At 40.2% G+C, this 18,149-nt stretch overlaps 1 protein-coding gene across 2 annotated transcripts in view; it reads right to left on the bottom strand.

Annotated features, from left to right (window-relative positions):
* Positions 1-13,901: 13,901 nt before the first annotated feature.
* Positions 13,902-18,149, bottom strand: part of CRBN (cereblon) — a 41,053-nt gene continuing 36,805 nt past the window's right edge. For both annotated transcript variants that reach the window (XM_065408004.1, XM_065408005.1), the window contains exons 10-11: positions 17,587-17,718; positions 13,902-14,431 (exon numbers count right to left, since the gene is read on the bottom strand). In XM_065408004.1, the coding sequence (XP_065264076.1) occupies positions 14,254-14,431; positions 17,587-17,718 (310 nt within the window). In that variant the 3' untranslated portion in view covers positions 13,902-14,253. The remainder of the gene's footprint in view (positions 14,432-17,586; positions 17,719-18,149) is intronic.

The following is an 18,149-nucleotide window of genomic DNA, read 5'->3' as shown; positions in this document are numbered from 1 at the left end:
CCCCAGTCACCCCTCCAGCCCTAGAGCCCTGCTAAATAATAGTCTAAATACAGGTTATTTTAACTCATTAGAGCTAGGCATTTATACCACATGCATTACTATAGTTTTCAATGATACCAAGCATCAATGTGCAAACCAGCTAGCTTCAAACACGACTGCCAACTCTCTGGAAAGTCCTTGAGGCATGAGCACAGTGGAATCAGGTGCCCTATACAGTGCAAGGGCCTGGGTTCACTAAGCAGTTGTGACAAAGCAGCACTTACACATGCAGTTATGACATTTTTTTGGTTGGTTGTTTTCAGGCCTGTAGTTCGTTTGCTTGTGTGTGTCTGTTAGGCTTTAAATGTCAACTAAATCCCTTCTTACGGGTTAGGCCCGTATAGCAACCTGTACCTTAAGAGCTTGGCTAATGTTATTGATTCACATTTTTAATCGGCAAACAACGTGCTTGGCGCTGTAAGAGACAAGGAAAGAGTGGAGCTTGTACAATAGTCATTGTGCTAGATGGAAAATTATACCACTGAGAAATGAATTACCGGGAGGTGGGCGTCAGGGCATATCAGACATGGCATATCATAAAAAAGGAGGTTAAACAAGTTATCAGGTTGCATAAGGAAAATAAACTCCATGTGCAAGCTGAGATGTCTCTTTCCTAATAGGTTAACCCATAATCTGACTTAGTGACAGCTAATACATAGGAGTTGATCTGAAGGAAGACAATATAATCTATTTCACTCTCAGAAAATGAGCCTCATTCCTCTTGTAGCCTCATTTTCTCTGCGATAATATTTCTGCACTAAGGCTGCATTAATGAGGATTAGGGCTGTTCTTCTGATGAGTTTCTGGCAGTGATAGTAATTTGCTATTTAGGCATAACTCACAGCGATGAGTGTTTCTTCAAATTAACATTTTTACCCTTTTCCATTACTGAAGGAGAGAGGAGCAGCTCAGGCTAAAAATGCACAACGAGACGGCCATTATTACCTCAGCTTTCTGTTGGGCACAAATCACACACAGAGCAAAAAATACATATGTAGCCAGCTTTCTATATATGCGCACGCACACACACTCTCTCTCTTTCTCAGGTAAAAGTAAAGTCCCTCTGAAGTATTTTCAGATAACTGGACAAACACCCTCCGGCAAGATGATAGGCACCATCCATGCCTTTCTTTCAAGACACATATTCCAGTCAACCAGCAACTGTTCTATTTTGGGTAGACAATCTCATCCAATCCTCTATCCTGTGGAGTCAATGGGAAAGAAAATTTTCTGCCCATCCTGATATGCAGGGACCAAGGAAAGCTTAGAGTCATGTGATGTCAGCATTATCTCCCCAACAAGGGCAGGTTAAAGAGAGGACCATGACTGGTGAGATTATTAGCAGCAGGAGATGCACTTGAGCAAGTGCCTAACAGCGTGTTTTGTATTTACACTGGTTGTGATTATGGCCATAGATTTTCTTGGCAAATCACTTAATCCTTCTGTGCCTCAGTTCCCCATCTGCAAAATGGGGGTAATACTTCCCTACCATACAGAGGAGTTGGGAAGATAAATGCCTTTCACACTCACTGACACCCTGACAATGGGATGGCCTAGAATAAGGTGTTAAACTCATTCGCTGCAGAGACTGAATTCCATTTTTAATATAGTTTACAGCAGGCCTGCACAACATGCGGCCTGCGTGGGCTCACTGTGCGGCCCGCGGGCAAGCGGCGGGAGGGGGCTGCCAGGTTTGCGCCCTGCCCGGGAGGGGCCCAACCTCACACACCCACGCGCGCGCGCCACGCTCCAACCGCCCGAACGGACAGAAGTGCGGCACACACGCGCCGCGCTCGAAATGCCAGAAGCGCACGTTTCTCCGTCTCCTGCTCCCCCCGCCTGGCGTACAATGGGTGCGTCAATTCCGGGGCCTGCTGAGGCGGGAAGCGCTGGGCACGAGGCAGAGCCGGTAAGTGCAAGCAAGGGGAGGGGCACCCGGCCTGGGCTCGAGCCGCAGCTTGGGGGGCGGGGACTGGGCCGAGACCTCCCCCAAACCCCCCCTTTGGTTGGGGGCGGGGCAGCTACTGCGCTGGTTGCTCCCAGGGCGGCCTCTGTAGTGATGGGGGGGCGGGGGGTTGAACTGTCTGTGGGCAGCCAGGAAATCTCCGGGGGGGGGGGGGGGGGCAGAGAGAGAGAGCATGTGTGTGTGTGTGTGAGACCTGCCCTGCCCCGACTGTTGCCCCCTTCCCTGGTCCAGGGACCTTACCCCTCCCCGGTCCCTATCACACTGCCCCCCCGCCCCCCTTCCCGGGCTCCCTGTGGCCCCTGTATTTGTGTGTTGGACAGTCACATCCAATCCCTTCACACTGCCCCCCTTTCCCCTCCCCGGCTTAGTTCATAGCCCCAGAAAATCCCTTCAGACTGTCCCCCTTTTCCCCTCCCCTTATTTCATGGGGGGATGACAAACCGAGCGGGCGGGCGGGCAGTGGCGGCGAGGCTTTATACTTGGGGGTGGGGTGAGGAGGTGAGTCAGCGGCTGGAGGGAGGCATCCATTTTAAGTATTTTAATTTTTGGTACTGCTGTGTGCAGTAATATAGTGACCCCTGGGAGGTTGAAGAGGGGTGTAATGGTGGGGCCGAGCAGGGAGGGGGCGGGTCCTATTTTACTGCTGTGATCTGGTCACCCTATGTGCGCTGTTTCTTTCCCCCTCTACAGGCTTCCACACACTGTCAGTGCCTTGCTAGTGTGCCACGCGCCGTGAGATATTGCTTCTCTTTGTGTGTGACTGTGAGTGTTTCCCTTGTGTGTGAAGTTATTCAACAAAATCTTGAGCTTCATAATGGCTACCATGAGTGAAAAGAAAAAGAGAAAAATAGAATCAGAGCACAGAGTTTTCAACACTGAATGGACGAATAAATGCTTATGTACTGTTTCCAAAGACAAAATACTGTGCCTCGTGTGTAGCGAAACGTTAGCCATTCCAAAAGAATACAACCTTCGGCGGCACTTTGAAACGAAACATCCCAATCTCGCCAAATTGAACCCAAATGAAAAAATAATTAAAGCAGCCAGTTTAGCGAAAAACCTTAGTGGAGAACAGCAAATTTTCAAGAAAGTGAGCACTGAGAACAATACGGTTACTAAAGTAAGCTTTCAAATTTCTAAGGAAATTGCTGCTGCTGGGAAATGCTTCACAGAAGGAGAGTTTTTAAAAAAAGTGTATGTTGATTGCTGTATCTGAGTTATGTCCAGAAAAGAGGGGAATATTTGAGAATGTCAGTCTATCACGCATGACTGTACAGAGAAGAATAGCTAACATTTCTACCAATCTAAGTGATCAATTAAAGCAGAGAATCAGTGAATTCTGCTTTTACTCCCTAGCTATGGATGAAAGCACCGATTTAAAAGACACCACCCAACTTCTTATTTTTATTAGAGGTATTGATAAAAACTTTGAAATTACTGAAGAACTTGTTGGCATGTGCTCCATGATGGGTCGCACAACCGGAAAAGAAATCTCCAGTGATAAAGTGCATGAATGATAAATTGGGATTAGATTTCACAAACCTGGTGGCCATTTGTACTGATGGTGCTCCAGCTATGTGTGGAAAAACTGTTGGAGCAGTTACTCTTCTTGAAGAATTTATTGGGAGACAAATAACCAAACATCACTTCATTATACATCAGCAAGTTTTGTGTAGCAAAGTCTTAAAATTTGAGCATGTAATGTCAGTGGTAGTTTCCATGGTAAACTACATCCGTTCTAGAGGACTAAAACATAGGACATTTCGAGCCTTTCTTGAAGGGGAAGATGCTGAGTGCAGCGACTTAATCTACTATACGGAAGTGGGGTGGTTGAGTCGAGGAAGAGTGCTTCAGCGTTTCGTTGCTTTGAAAGACGACGTAGCAAAATTCCTAGAAAATGGGCCAATAAAATTCCCAGAGCTTGAAAATGAGTCCTGGAATCAAGATCTCTTTTTCTTTTGTGATATTACACAGCACACCTGAATGATCTCAACATTCAACTTCAGGGGAAAAATCAACTTATATTTCAAATGTGTGCAGCAGTGAAAGCTTTCAAAATGAAATTGAAACTTTTCAGAAGTCAGCTGTCAAAAGGTGAAATGTGTCACTTTCCCACTTGTGCACAGCGTATCCCTCAGCACAAACATGCCGCGTTAGGAGAAAAATATGCAAAGCACATCAATCTTTTGCTTGAAGAATTTGACAGAAGAGTTACTTTGTCTAAAGACGACGAGGTCCAGTTGAAGCTGATTGAAGATCCCTTTTCTGTGGATCCAGAGGAAGTGCCACTAGATTTGCAGTTGGAGGTTATTGAACTTCACTGTTCGGCAGTTTACCGAAATAAGCACAGAGAAAGCAGCCTGTGGGACTTCTACAAAAGTCTGGACGATGAAAAATACAAGCATCTTATCGACGTTGCACTGAAAACGTTCAGCATCTTTGGAAGCACTTACATATGTGAACAAACATTTTCCATCATGAACATGAATAAAAACAAGCAACGTTCTTCTCTGACTGACTACCATTTGGAAGACATGATGAAAATATCCACTTCAAATATGACCCCCGAATACGACAAGCTTGTTGCCAAAAAGAGATGTAATAGCTCTCATTAAATTTGCAAGGTAATTATGAAAAGTACAAATGTTTTCTTTCAATGGAACAGGTGCTTTTCATTTTTCCATGATTCATAAAAAAAATTAAAATAATTTAAAAAATTGTTTGCTTTAATTGAAAAATTCTTAATAAAGTATCACCCCCCACAACCTTCCTTTTTGGCCCACAGCTGTTGCGGAAGGGTGGCGCTGGGGAAGGAGGGTTTGTTTCCGTGGAGCGGGCAGCACTGGGGCGGGGGATGTGTTTCGGGGGGTGTAGCAGGGTGGTTACCCTGCTCCTGCCCTGAAGGGCTTAAAACAGCCCTGGGGGAGGGCTGTGGCAGGGGAAAAGCTGGGCTGATTGGGGAAGCCGCTGCAGCTGGGCCATGCCCCAATCAGGCCCCAGCTGGCCTGTATAAAAAGGCTGTGAGCCAGAGGCCCAGAGGAAGTCTCTCTCTGCTTTTAGAGAGAGAAGGGCCTGGCTGCTAGGGAGCTGAGTAGGGTACTAGGAGTGGAGCAGGGCTGGGGGAAGGCTAGAGGAGCTGGGGAGCTCCAGCCTGGAAAACCCCCAAGCTGCCTTATACTGAGGCGAGGTGGGGATTAGAGGGTTGGGGGTTCCCAAGAGAGGGGAGACCTAGAGCCAGAGTGTGGGGGTATTACCAGGGGGCAGCACCCCAGATCAAAGGGCACCTGGGTCCGGGAGGGACACGGGGCCAGCAGCAACGGGACACCGGCCTGCAGAGGGCGCTCCAATGGCTGGATGAGCTAATTCCCGAGAAGACCAGCAGGAAGCGCCGCCGGGGTGTGTCCTGCTTGCTTACACAGGGGCTGGGCGGCGCTGGGGCGTGTGTGTTTCGGCAGGGCTGGGCAGCGCTGGCGGGGGGGTGTTTCAGCTGGGCCGGGGGGTTTTGTGGCTGGCGAAAGGGGAAAACCTCCTGGGTTCTATTCCTGACGCTGCCGTTGACTCACTCTGTGACCTGCCTCAAATCATATCTCTTTGCCTCAGTTCACGTGACTCACATCACATAATACCTATCTTGCTTTCAGGAGTGTTGTAGCTTTATTGCTTTGAATATCTTGAGATTCTAGGGCATATGGTGCAATAGAAGTGCAAGGTAAAGTCTTTTAGGGTAGCAACCATCTTTTGTTCTTGTGTGTTTGTACAGGACCTGGTCCATTACTACGGCTCCTAGGTGCTATTGCAAGACGAATAAGAATATTATGATGACTATATTGTTTGGCTTCCTAAATTGCAAATGTTCTTATGAAGGAAAACATACTCCAAGACATCAAGGGTTAAATCATTACCATTTTGAATTAACAAGATATGTTTCCAGCTACCCAGACTGCAGGCTAGTAACAAAAGCAGCATTTTAATTTTTTCCCCTACTCTTCAAAGTCTTATCTCTATTCCTAGCATAGACTTCAGCAATGAATGGACACAATTTGATTTATGAAGGGACTTTTGCTGCATTTGCAATGAGATGACTTTTTTTAAAGACAAAGACAAATCTGTTGCTCTTACATGAGAAAATGATTATTTAAACCTAATTTTATTTTATGACAAAGTTTTATTCAAACTTTATGCTCACTGAAAGCAAATGGTATTCCCCAGGTATTGGGAAGAATCATTTTACAACAAATACATTTCTAATGCAATTGTAGTTTATTTTATCACAAGGACCACACCGTATATATTCAAACTGACTGAGACTGTGCTAACATGGCCCCGGTACATTACAGCTCAAGTGACACATGAATACGAAGTATCAGATGAAGGCCAGTTACAATAGGCAAGTTACAATGTGATGGTTACATTGTGTGTTAATCTCTTTTCTCCCAGCATTTGTTTTTAGGGAGATGCATACAGTTGGATTTGCTGGTCTGCTGAAGCCATTTTGCACAAGGCGGTTTTAAAATGGCTAGAGATATTGGGTAGAGAATTTCCCTTCTGTAGTGTAACCAGAGTTAATGGGGGAAGGAGGGGATGTCAGATACTTGCAAGGGCAGGAGGGAGAACAGTGGAATGTGGTGGTCCGTTATGGGCCTTATGCCACTGACTCAGGTAGAGTAGGCCCACCCCCTTGTTCTAACTTCCACCAGAGCCAGGGGTCAAAGAGAAATAGAGGGCTGCAAACAGCTCTCTGCAACTGCCACTCTCCTGTATATCCAAGCACAGCTGGAGAATCAAGGTCATGGTACTGATTATTACACACCATGAATGAAAATAAAGACACGGTTTGCAAGTTTGGTATTGATTATTGCTCATTGTGTGACATGAGCATTGTGTGACAGACTCCCTCACTGCAAGGTAGTTTCTAGTGGGTTTTTCTTAGCTGTGGCTGCATTCCACGGCAAACAAACAATATAATGAATTCACAATGCTTATGTTTGCCTCAGAGCTCAGATTTTTGAACTGTATTTTTAAATGCTATGGGTCAGACCTTCAGCTGGTATAAATTGCTGTAGCTCCATGAACTCCAGTGGAGATTTATCAATTTACAGGATCTCAGGCTCTGGCCTTATTTGTACAGTTAGTTGTATTCTTTTATTTACTTTTTGTATTTTATTATTGAAAGTCTATGGGACTTGGCTCCTCAATAACTTGAGCAGTTTCGGAGAATTTTACCCATTGTCTTTTGGATGAAATGTAGAACATGGCCCTCGTTTGTGGTCAGTGCAGATGTCATGAAACTTTTCACAGAAGGGCTAATCCCTCTTTTCATGGTGGGTAATCATACTTTGTCTACATAGGTATGGCAAATGGCTCATAGCTAGGTCTCTTGACTCTGTCCTGGACCTCTTACTGAATCATTTGATTACCTTGTATAAGTCACTTCTCGTTTCCCCATCCATCAGAAAGGAAATGATGATACTTTAGCCATGTTTTAAAAGCAGAGGTCTACACCTGAATAAACACTACGTCACTGAGTATTAAAATCTCCCATGTGCTTTCATTTCTGTAAATTATTCTTTACTTCCTAAACTTTTGTGAAGTCCTGCTGTGCTCTATTAGAATTTGTTTTGCTTCACCTTATACACTATTGTACTTTTTGGAGTAAGAGTGATTCCTCTATAGCTTGCACAATCAATGTTTGTGCATTGGGATCCATTTGGCTGAATGTGAAGGCAGAGCATTATCCTTATTTTACTTGCCCATCTGGTATAGACATGAAGGCTCATTAACTTCTGTGGGACTCTCATAGTCTCAGATGGTAGTTTTTATGACAATACTAACCTTTTTGTTCCTATATATTACAAATGGAATTACTAGTAGGTGAGGAAAATGTGCACAGAGAATTAAATACAGATTGCAGCCCTTTATAGACAAGTGCTTCCATATTCAGACATAGATGAAGCTTTTCAATCAGTTTGTCCTCTAAGTCCTCTAAAAGTCACATTTATTTATTTTTAAAAAGTCACACAAAGATTAAATAAGTCATATAACATGCTGCCGTTCCAGACCCTTTGTAATTTCTCTATGGATTAAATAAAGCCTGTGATAATATCTTTATCCTTATCTAGTATTTTATCACCGATTTTATTCAGGTGGTTGACCTTTCTTATGAGCTTCAATAAATCAGCAAATCCTATAGAATACTGTGAAGCATGACTGGTAATAGTCTAATAATTCTTCCCTCCCCCCTGCCCCCAATCCTCTTCAAATTCCAATGGGATAGTAAAGATTGTTGCTTTAACAGAATGTTAGTGCTAAAGGAGCTATCAGTGCCCTTCATTATCAATGTGTGTAAAAAGACAAGGATTTAAAGTCTTGACATTTTAGGTAATTTCTTCATAACACAATAGCTCTTTGAAAGTCTGAAATTCAATTCAACATGCTCCACTACCTGCATATAACCTTAAGTACAAGTTGTACAGCCTCATTTAGTCATAATATCTTTAGACAACTCTACCTAAAATCACATACAGCTTGGGATCTGTCCTCTTCATATGGCACAGGCTTACATTTCTATGCAGAATCTATGAACCCATGCCCAATAGCTATGCATTTGTCACTAGCCCCTAGCAGATTTGCACAATGTTGAAAAACGTGTGATCTCCCAAGAAAGAAGGGCAGACATCTTAAATTTGTACTGAGTCAAGCATCTGGTAAGCCAATCAATGGCAACTTGTTTATGAGAAAATGCATGCACAGTTTTTCTTGCATGCTAGATCTTGTGGGGGAGGGGAGAAGTTAGAAATGCATATAATATGTAGCACTGAATAGCTTGTCAGCCATGTGAGTATAAACTGCTGGAATATACAAAAAATTGCAAACATTTTCAGTCTACATTCAAAGTATGACCTGAAAAGCCTATGCGGAAATGTAGTCATACACTAGCATTCGTGAAAACATTAACAAACAGGAACTGGACAAGATTTACATTTCATACTTACTGGTATTTAGCAGGTTTCAGATTGGTAGCTGTGTTAGTCTGTATCAGCAAAAACAACGAGGAGTACTTGTGGCACCTTATAGACTAAAATTTATTTGGGCATAAACTTTCATGGGCTAAAACCCACTTCATCAGATGCATGGAGTGGAAAATACAGTAGGAAGAGAGAGATATATAACAGTACACGAAAAGATGGGAGTTGCCATACTAACCACCCTCCATTACAATTCTTGCCAGGTAACTGGAGAAAACTCTTCCCACTTTACATCAAGTCTTGAGATAAAATTTTCAAAAGTGCCTAAGCGAGATACACTCCTAAGAGCCATTTTCAAGTGACTTAAGCCCTTAGGCCAGTGGTGCCCAAACTTTTCCTGTCTCCCCCACCCCTTCATTACTGCACAGTTGGCTCAGCAGTGGAGCTTGGGCTGAAGGTGGAGCTGGGGGCAGAACTGGGGATGCTTTCTAACAGAAAACTAGTTCCTGGCCTGTACTTGGAACAAAAACGTCAACAGCAAAACCAAGTTACTCTATTTCTTTAGGTAACCTAGCCCAGAGGATACAACATTAGAGGTGAAAAAGCTCAGATTAGACAAAGTTCAAATGCTCCTGGTTCATGTGATAGCACACATTTGAGAGCATATTGTTGGGTTCATATCTAAGCCGAGTCTTTGCTCTGGCTCAAATGCACTTGATGCAGGACTTGAGCAAGAGCTGGAGCGATGGTGGCTTTACATCATTTTTATATTTCCTCCCATCCTGGAGCCAGCTGGTCCCTCTGCTTATCTTAGACATTCAAGATGCTTGTAACAGCTTTTAAGGCCTTCATCAGGATTTCTCAAACTTCATTGCACTGTGACCCTCCCCTCCCCCCCCGACAACAAAATTTACACACCCCCCCCAGGAGGGGGAAACTGAGCTCGCCCAAGCTCTGGTGCGCTGGGGGAGCAAAGCCGAAACCCAAGGCAGGGGGCCTGTAACCTGAGCCCTGATGTCCAGGACTGAAGCTGTTAGGTTTAGTCTTTGGCCCCGGAAGAGTTGGGCTCACGCTTCAGCTTCGGCCCTGGGCAGTGGGGCTTGGGCTTTGGCCCTATGACATCTAAGCCAGCCCTGATGACCCCATTAAATGGGGTTGCGACCCCCAGTTTGAGAACCGCTGCCCTACATAATTTTGCCTCATCTTTCCTGGCCTTATCACGTCCTCATTCTCCTCCTCTCTGCTAATTCTGCCAGGCTTAACATACCATTTGTCGGCCTCTCCAATATTTGTCTGATCCTTTTTCCACACAGCTCCCTGTAGATGGCACTTTTCCTGAACTTATCTGCGAAGGCCATAGCTACCCTTTCCTCAAAACTCACTTCTTCCATGATGCCTTTCAAAAACTAGCTGCCTAAGTTATCTACTTATTTATCTAAACTCTCTGTTAATGAAAGATTTACTCCTTTAAAATGGAGATAAACGGTGGAATGCTAGAAGAGAGGAAAACAAAAATTGGAATTGAAGCTAGGGATTGCTTGGGTGGGTGGAAGCAAAAGGCTAAGGAGACCATCTTTTCAAAAGGCAAAAGTGGGACACCCTTGGCGGGGGTGGGGGGAGGAGAGGAGCAAAGGCAGGGCCTCATGGCAAGGGGGGCTAAGGCCGCCAGAAAGAGGACTGGCGCTGCCCCTGAGCCTCAGGCAGGTACTGGAGGGAATCCGGGCCAAATGCTGTCCTGGAGTCATTCAGCCCAGGACCGGGATTTGAACTCTGCATTTTGGAACTGTCCCACCCAATTCAGGATGGGTGGTCATCCTAAAAGGGCTGATGGAGGAGGGGAAGGGAGTAAGGGAGGAGGGACTTTAGTGTTTTATTTAATCCCCCCCTTCAAAAACAAACAAAAATAAAACCAGTAAAACTACTGAGCCACATGTGTACCATTTTGCTTATATATTGTATGACTATCGTACATCTTTTGTCCTTCTTTGCCTTTTCAGTCTGCACGCTCTTTGAACTGGAAACAGTGTCCTCTGTATTTTGGAACACACCTAGGGCATTTTGGATGCCAACACAATCTAAATAATAAATACAAAACTGAATGCTATCTTTCCTTCCCCACCCAAGCACCACCCAAAAACATGATCCTAGGCATTTGTTTTGAAATATATTTGAAAGAGTTTTATTTTTTGCAAATGTTTGCAAGCAATGAGATTTTCTGAAAACTTGTTTAAAAAGGCAGACAAAGGAACAGTTAAAGCAGAGCGTGTTACCCTACCTGCAACTTTACAAAGAAATTTTAACAGAGTCAGATGAAAAACAGGTGGATGAACAAAATGTTTCATGTACAAAAATAGCATTATTATAAAATAAAATAAATGATATAGAACTCCAAAACACTTTAGAACAGAAATAGCTACATGCAACAGAAAACATTTTATTATGGTTCTGTTTATGCATCAAAATTGAACAGAAATTATTTTGAAATCTTGATATTTGTTAGTGAAATGAACTGTCAGATCAATGAGGTGTCTTAGTGCTACTGCAATAATGACTTTAAAAGAAGCAACTGAATGAAGCTGAAACAACTGTTTTCATGATGTTTACTGATTTGTTTAGTACTTGGCTCTCAGAAGTATGTAATCTCTCTATTTGAATAATTTACTGATAACAGCTGACAATCCTAACATTGTAGTAGTTTTTCCCCAGAAAGAAACCCCATTTTTCTAAACATAGAAAATTTTAACTAATGTACAGAACCTTTTACAATTCTACATCTATGCTATAAAATACATACTGTACATATTAACGATCCCTACAGTTGTCGTTTTTTAATGGCTAGGTGTCCCACAACAGAGTTTATCTTCTTTGCAATTAACCTGAATCACACGTTTTTAACTTAGAAAATGTCATGAACTTTGTAATGGCAAACATTACACAGAAGTTTAGGCAGAGTGAAAAACAACAACATTAAGATACTGCTAAATTAACTTTAGTGATCTCACTCGATTATATTAGTTTTACATTTTTATATATGCACAATACCAAAAATATGCGTATTTCATGCTAAAATATTGTCTCATCTTTTTAGTTGAGGCAATCTGATACAGACCTAGCCAAAAATAAAAGCACACTATTAGGTTTGATGATAGCCGAAGACAACATCCTTTTTGAAAAATCATTCACCACAATTCAGTGAATGTTAACAGTGAATGACATGATTTTCAAAAGTGCTAGGCATCCACAAAGCTCAGTAATGTCAATAGGAACTTCAGGTGCTTAGTATCTTTGGGGGGAAAAAATCAAACTAAGTTAGAAAAAAACTAATATGATTTCAATGAGTATAGTACAGATAATTCACAGACTCTTGCTCTTTTCACACTAGTGCTTAACATTTAATTCTTTTGAAAGCTGATTCTAAAAAAACAAACAGAATCTAGAATGCTTTAAGAAAATGAATCATCTTTCACTCTCTATTTGTTCAGAATTATGTTTAAGCTAGTATTGCTTTTCACAGCTCACTGATAAATTAAGAATGTTGCAGAATAAAGTGAAATTTGATTTTACAGATGTATATGGGATAACAAAAAACATCATAGAAGCACAGAGGTAGAAGGCTTCAAGGAATTAAACCTGAGTTACACCATCATTACTCTCTAGATACCTAACATAATAAAGTTTTCTAATATCCTTTCAGCATATAACATCTTGTATCATTTGAAAATCTTTTTTTGGCTGCAGTACAACACAAACCATGGCATTATCAGTAAAGTCAGTTGCTTGTCTCTTAAAGATATTTGTCCTTATTCCTTTACTGGAGTAACATATTAATGCTACATACAATAAACAAACATGGTATGTGGGGATGGATGAAGCATTTCATAAATATAATCTTAAGCATTTTAGTATAATTTTTCTTTAACAATACAAGTAACCACACATACAGGATCTCTAAGATTTACTTTGAACAAATAAAGAGTGAACAGAAGAGCCTCACAAGGGAAAAAAAAATATATATATAGGAGAAATCTGTCATCTTCAGATTCTACCATCAAAGTGCATTCTGAAAAAACAGCAAAAGCTGCACCCTTTTTGGCACCCTTTTCTGTAGCACAGTGTCTCATAAAAACAAACCTGCCTTTGATTTCTGCTTTATTTAGAAACATTACCCCTTTATCAGGAAAGGATGATGATAAATGCACAGCCTTTCACTTATGATATGCAAACATAAAAAGCAGTAAAGGTATCCTGCGTTTCCCTAGTCAAAATATAGATGTGAGCAATTTCCAATGTGAAGTATTTCACAGATTACTTCACCAAATTTTAGGCATGTATACAAGGTAAATTAAACTTCAGAAGGAAATTGTTTAAAAAAATGTAAACCTATTTAATTTTATTGACTGAAATTTACTAATGTATTATGGAAACAAATGACAATATATTTTATGCACTGGAATCAACCTGTACATTTTATATTAATAATTTAGTTTTTAAACGATTGCTAATCAACATGTCAAACATGCTAAGTATATGAAATAACTGTTAAGGACAAAACAATTAATACAGGATTCCTTTAAAAAGGAATTGTATACAGTAGTTGCTTTAGCAGCAGATATCAGTAAGTGCTTGGCTTCTACCATTTACAGCACCGCTACCAGGATGACATTAACCAATGCAACATCAATCAGTACAGAGGTTTAGACCTGACACGCTCTTTGATACTTGTTTAGGCAAACATTTGAAAAACAAACAAACAAACAAACAAACAGTGTGAAAGTGGAGTATTTCATATAGTTAGAAACAAGGATTTCTCAGCAAAATATACTTGAAGTATACTAATAGCCAATATCCCACAAACAAAATTTGATATTTACCATCATACATAAATTGTATGACTCAAATACTGTTTAATAGTACTTTTTTTTTTTGCATATCTTTTACCTTAATTCAATAGCAGTAAATATCTTCTTAAATTATACGGTGGCAAGTTTGAGTAATCTGTTTCAGCATTTATCTGACATTCCTAGAATCAGATGCATTTGCAGGTCTCTCACTGTACTTCTCTTCCCAGTTGTCAAATTTTAAGACACAACCTTCAATTCCCAGTGTATCTGGAAACAACAGTACCTTGTCTGTGCACCAAACCCAAAATGTAACGATGCTTGTCTTTTTCTTTGCTTTCATTTAAAAAAAAACTTATTTAAGCAAGCATCAGAAGCAGCACTGACCACGTTCAATTGAGAGACACTGGCAGCTGCTTATTCATTCCAAAAACAGGTTACTAGATTACAGGCAAAGTAATGGTGTTCTATCGTTGCCTGAGCCATCTTCTGGAATTCTAGGCAGGAGAGCAGATCGGGTCAATCCCCAGAATCTTTGAGGAGTCAGATCTTTTTTAGCAGCTGTGAACTTCCACCCCATGTGATTCCCACAAATTCTGCACTGGGCTATAGTCCATGCATACCTAAAAAAAAAAAAAAAAAAAGTGTTTTGGCAGGAGTCACATCATTCATGAGAACATTTTAATGGAACTGAAACACAGTTAAATAATTCACTAAGAAGAAAATATCAGTTTTAGTTTGGGATTTTCAAATGGGTTTAATGGATTCAGGCACTCAATTCTCATTGATTTTTCAATAGGACTTGGGCACCAAACTCCCTACGTCTCTTTGAAAATCTCAGCCTTCAAGATTATTACATTGTCTACAAAAAGTATAATAATAAAAGCATTTTATTTCAGTATATATTTCGGTAATATGATTAATTATTGTGTGCCAATACAGGAGTCTCAAAATGCTTATCATAATAAACTTAAGCTATAAGGGATGGTTTTAAGGATCTATTTAAAGGAGCCCTGGACCCCTGGTTGAGAACCACTGCTCTGAGAGATCAGTCAGTGAACTCATTTTTCCATATATCCTGATGACCTCCCATCTACATCACTCACCACTGACAGGTGGACTTGTGTTCAAAGGAGAAGCAGGCAGCAAGGTGAGAAAGGGCAAGCTTAAATGTGTGCAAATTAGTCAAGTACCGAGGAATGGCTATTGTGGTAGCTATGCATTTATTTAACTCAGCAAGTGAATGTAAAAACAGGGCCCAATTCCTTTAGGAGACAATAGATTACCATAGAGAAACAGACTGGTTTAAGGTGAGTTAAATTTGATGAGCAAATTCTTTCTGAAAGTATGGCACAGAAAGGAAGAGGCAGAAAACGATTTATGGATTAAAGTTAAGGACAGAGTTGTAGAACAACCTACATTTCAAATTGTATGTGAATTATGACGGGCTTACAGGTGCAAGTTTTTTTTGTTTTTGTTTTTTTAATTATTCTAAAATATGCTTGTCTATTCAAACCGAAAGCTTAAATGATTGTGGGAGGGATGGGCGGCAACTTTAAGGGAAACTAAACTTCAGTTGGAAGAAAGGATCATAGTGGTTGCTTAATAAAATAACAGATAAAGGACAGAAACCCCCCCCACTCCCCAAAATCGCACCACACCCAAAAGGTCACATCCTGAGGTTTTATAGGGGAGAGCTCAGAACAAGGCTGGTTGCACAAGTACAAGCTGGCATCAACCTTTCAAACGTGTACTATCTAAAAGAATTCATTACTGTAATTTTATCTTAATCGATATCACTTCACCTTACAAAACTTGTTCTGTGGAATAACCTTCTTTTGAAAATAAAAGTCCACGGATAAACCATGAACAACTTTGACTGCTCTAAATTTGTTCCGTTTCCCCTTTGATTCTTGGCAGGATCTGAGACAGTTCCTGCACTTGTACATTTTGTTCTCCTCCTTGCCCTCTATCTCCTTCAAGTTAGAAAAACAGGATTTATTTGCATCTTTCACCTGCCGAAGTGTACACACGTTTTAAAGTGCTCAGAACTCAAATAGCTTAAAAATTAGGTTATTATTCCAGCAGTGCTACAGGTGCTAAAGAGTTTATTTCTAAAATGGTTCAGGAATAAATACCTTTGTTATTTTGAAAAATAAGTATTTTACTTCCTCAAACAGCAGAATGAGATCACTGCAGATTTAAATAAGTATCTGGATAAGGTAATATTTCTATTTTTCAATGATTATTAAAGCATAGCTGACAGTTCATGGATTTTTTAAAACATTGTATATAGGAACAACTCCACGTATGCATCACGTTTTCTGTATTTGCCTCTACATTTTTTATCACCAAAGATAGCTGCAGAGAAACAATATGGCTTTTTTCAGAATTCATCTGTTTATGCTGTACAATTCCCCGTTTAAAATTATAATCTTCTGTTTGTGTTTTTTTGTAAGGACAAGACTGATCCCTACAGAATTAATTAATTTATGTTTTCCATAAACTTGTCTATGTCACAGACAGAGAAACTCTTAGGAAATAAATATCCCACTTATCTGCTCCGGAAGCTGGATTGTGTCTAAATATATTATTTAAAGTTTTCTATTTTATTTTAAAAGGTGGTTATTCAAAATCTCCAACCTACTTAAGAAGCTACTAGTCCAGTTATATGGTTTAATATAGGAAATTTTCCTTGTAATTTTTTTAGACAAGATGAGTAACATGACATGGTCTGAAATTATAAATACGCTAAATATTCTGCTTGGCATTTTGCATCAACTACACTTGTAGGGAGGGTAGGGAAGCAGCTTCAAAGATAAACTGAGGAGATTGAGGGAGAATAGAAGTAAATTACACTTAATCCTTTTCAATGATCTATCAGATATTTGATAGTGAGGAATCAGTAGTCAGGAGTCAGTATTAAAGTGTGCACCACTTAAAGTTTCTAATATGAATAAAATGTATACATTTTAGTCCATGAAAGACAGAATTCCCAACCACAAGCAATATAAACAACCAAAATAGTTTAAAACAAGGTCCTCAGATTAGTAAATAATCTCGAGTCATAACGAGAGACATTCACAGTTTACTATGTGGAAAGTTGTAGGGTTGGAGATTACATACTGAAGACAATTCAAATTGGGGATGGAGGAGGGAGGGAAGAAGTAACAGTAGTATCATCCTGGAGACTGAAATGTTTTTAAAAAGAATGAAAGACGTGATCCCGTAGCTAACAGATTTTAAGATGATTGTTAATGTCACCTGACACTTTAGCTGCTGGTTCTTTCTCCATCTGTGTGAAAGACTGTAAGCCCTTTGGGGACAGAGTGTCTATTTTACAATGAGGCCCTGATACCTGATTGGGGTCATTTGGTACTACTACAATACAAATGAGAACACTTCCTGTTATATATAGTTATTTATCAAGATACTAGTTGGGTAATTAAAAGAGAATTATTCAAAAACAACTTTTAAAATATGGCAAAATGTATGTACAATTTTAAAGGCACAAGAGAATTCTGAATACATTTTATCTAACTTCTCCAATTTATTTTAGATTAAGAAGGAATACTAACTTTACTTTTTTCTTCATTTACAGTAGTTAAATGATCATTTTTAAGAGTTTAGAAAATAATGTAATGTCTGCTTCTCAGTGTTTGCAGGCCAGAATGCATTTAAATCAGAATTATTAATTTCTATGATTTGCTAATAAGATTTCTGAACTGTATTTTGTAATACTGGAGTACATTATTAGTAGAAAGAAATACTGTTTTACCCAGGAAACCAACTGTGCTCTGTAGAAGGTCGGCCACTCAGATTCAAGTTGCAGGCTTTGTACACTGTAAGGGTCTCATGGACATACCCATGAGGATTCACATATGCTGCCATAGGTCCGCACAAGGATAAACTACAATGGATAAATAAGAACCAGTTATGTACTTTGATAGTTTCCCAAGACATACATCAAAAAGGAAAACAGGGCTGAAAAGTGTTCATAAAATTAAAACAACTCTAATTAGAAAATGAATAGAGGAAGCAAATTGCCAAACACTTAAAAATATTTTGCATAAAAAGAAGTCTAATATGCTTGTAGACAAGATTTATTGAGTTAAAGTATTAAAAGATGGAATAAAAATAGGTATGTGCACCTTTATTACATGAGATAACGTCACAATAATTTTCCAAACTTTGTATAAATGTAGGGTCTGAGCCTATTATCCCTTACTCAGAGTTAGTAATCTTTACTAACATGAGCAACGCCTGCTGACTACTTCCTAAGGCTCTGTTTCAGGAAAGGCACTTAAGCAAGTGCTTATATGCTTTCCTGAATATTATAAA

This window comes from Emys orbicularis, chromosome 7 (genome assembly GCF_028017835.1).
Source record: "Emys orbicularis isolate rEmyOrb1 chromosome 7, rEmyOrb1.hap1, whole genome shotgun sequence".
In the NCBI taxonomy this organism is placed as follows: Eukaryota; Metazoa; Chordata; order Testudines; family Emydidae; genus Emys; species Emys orbicularis.
Note: the sequence above shows the minus strand (reverse complement) of the source record. Positions and strands in the feature narration are given on the sequence as shown.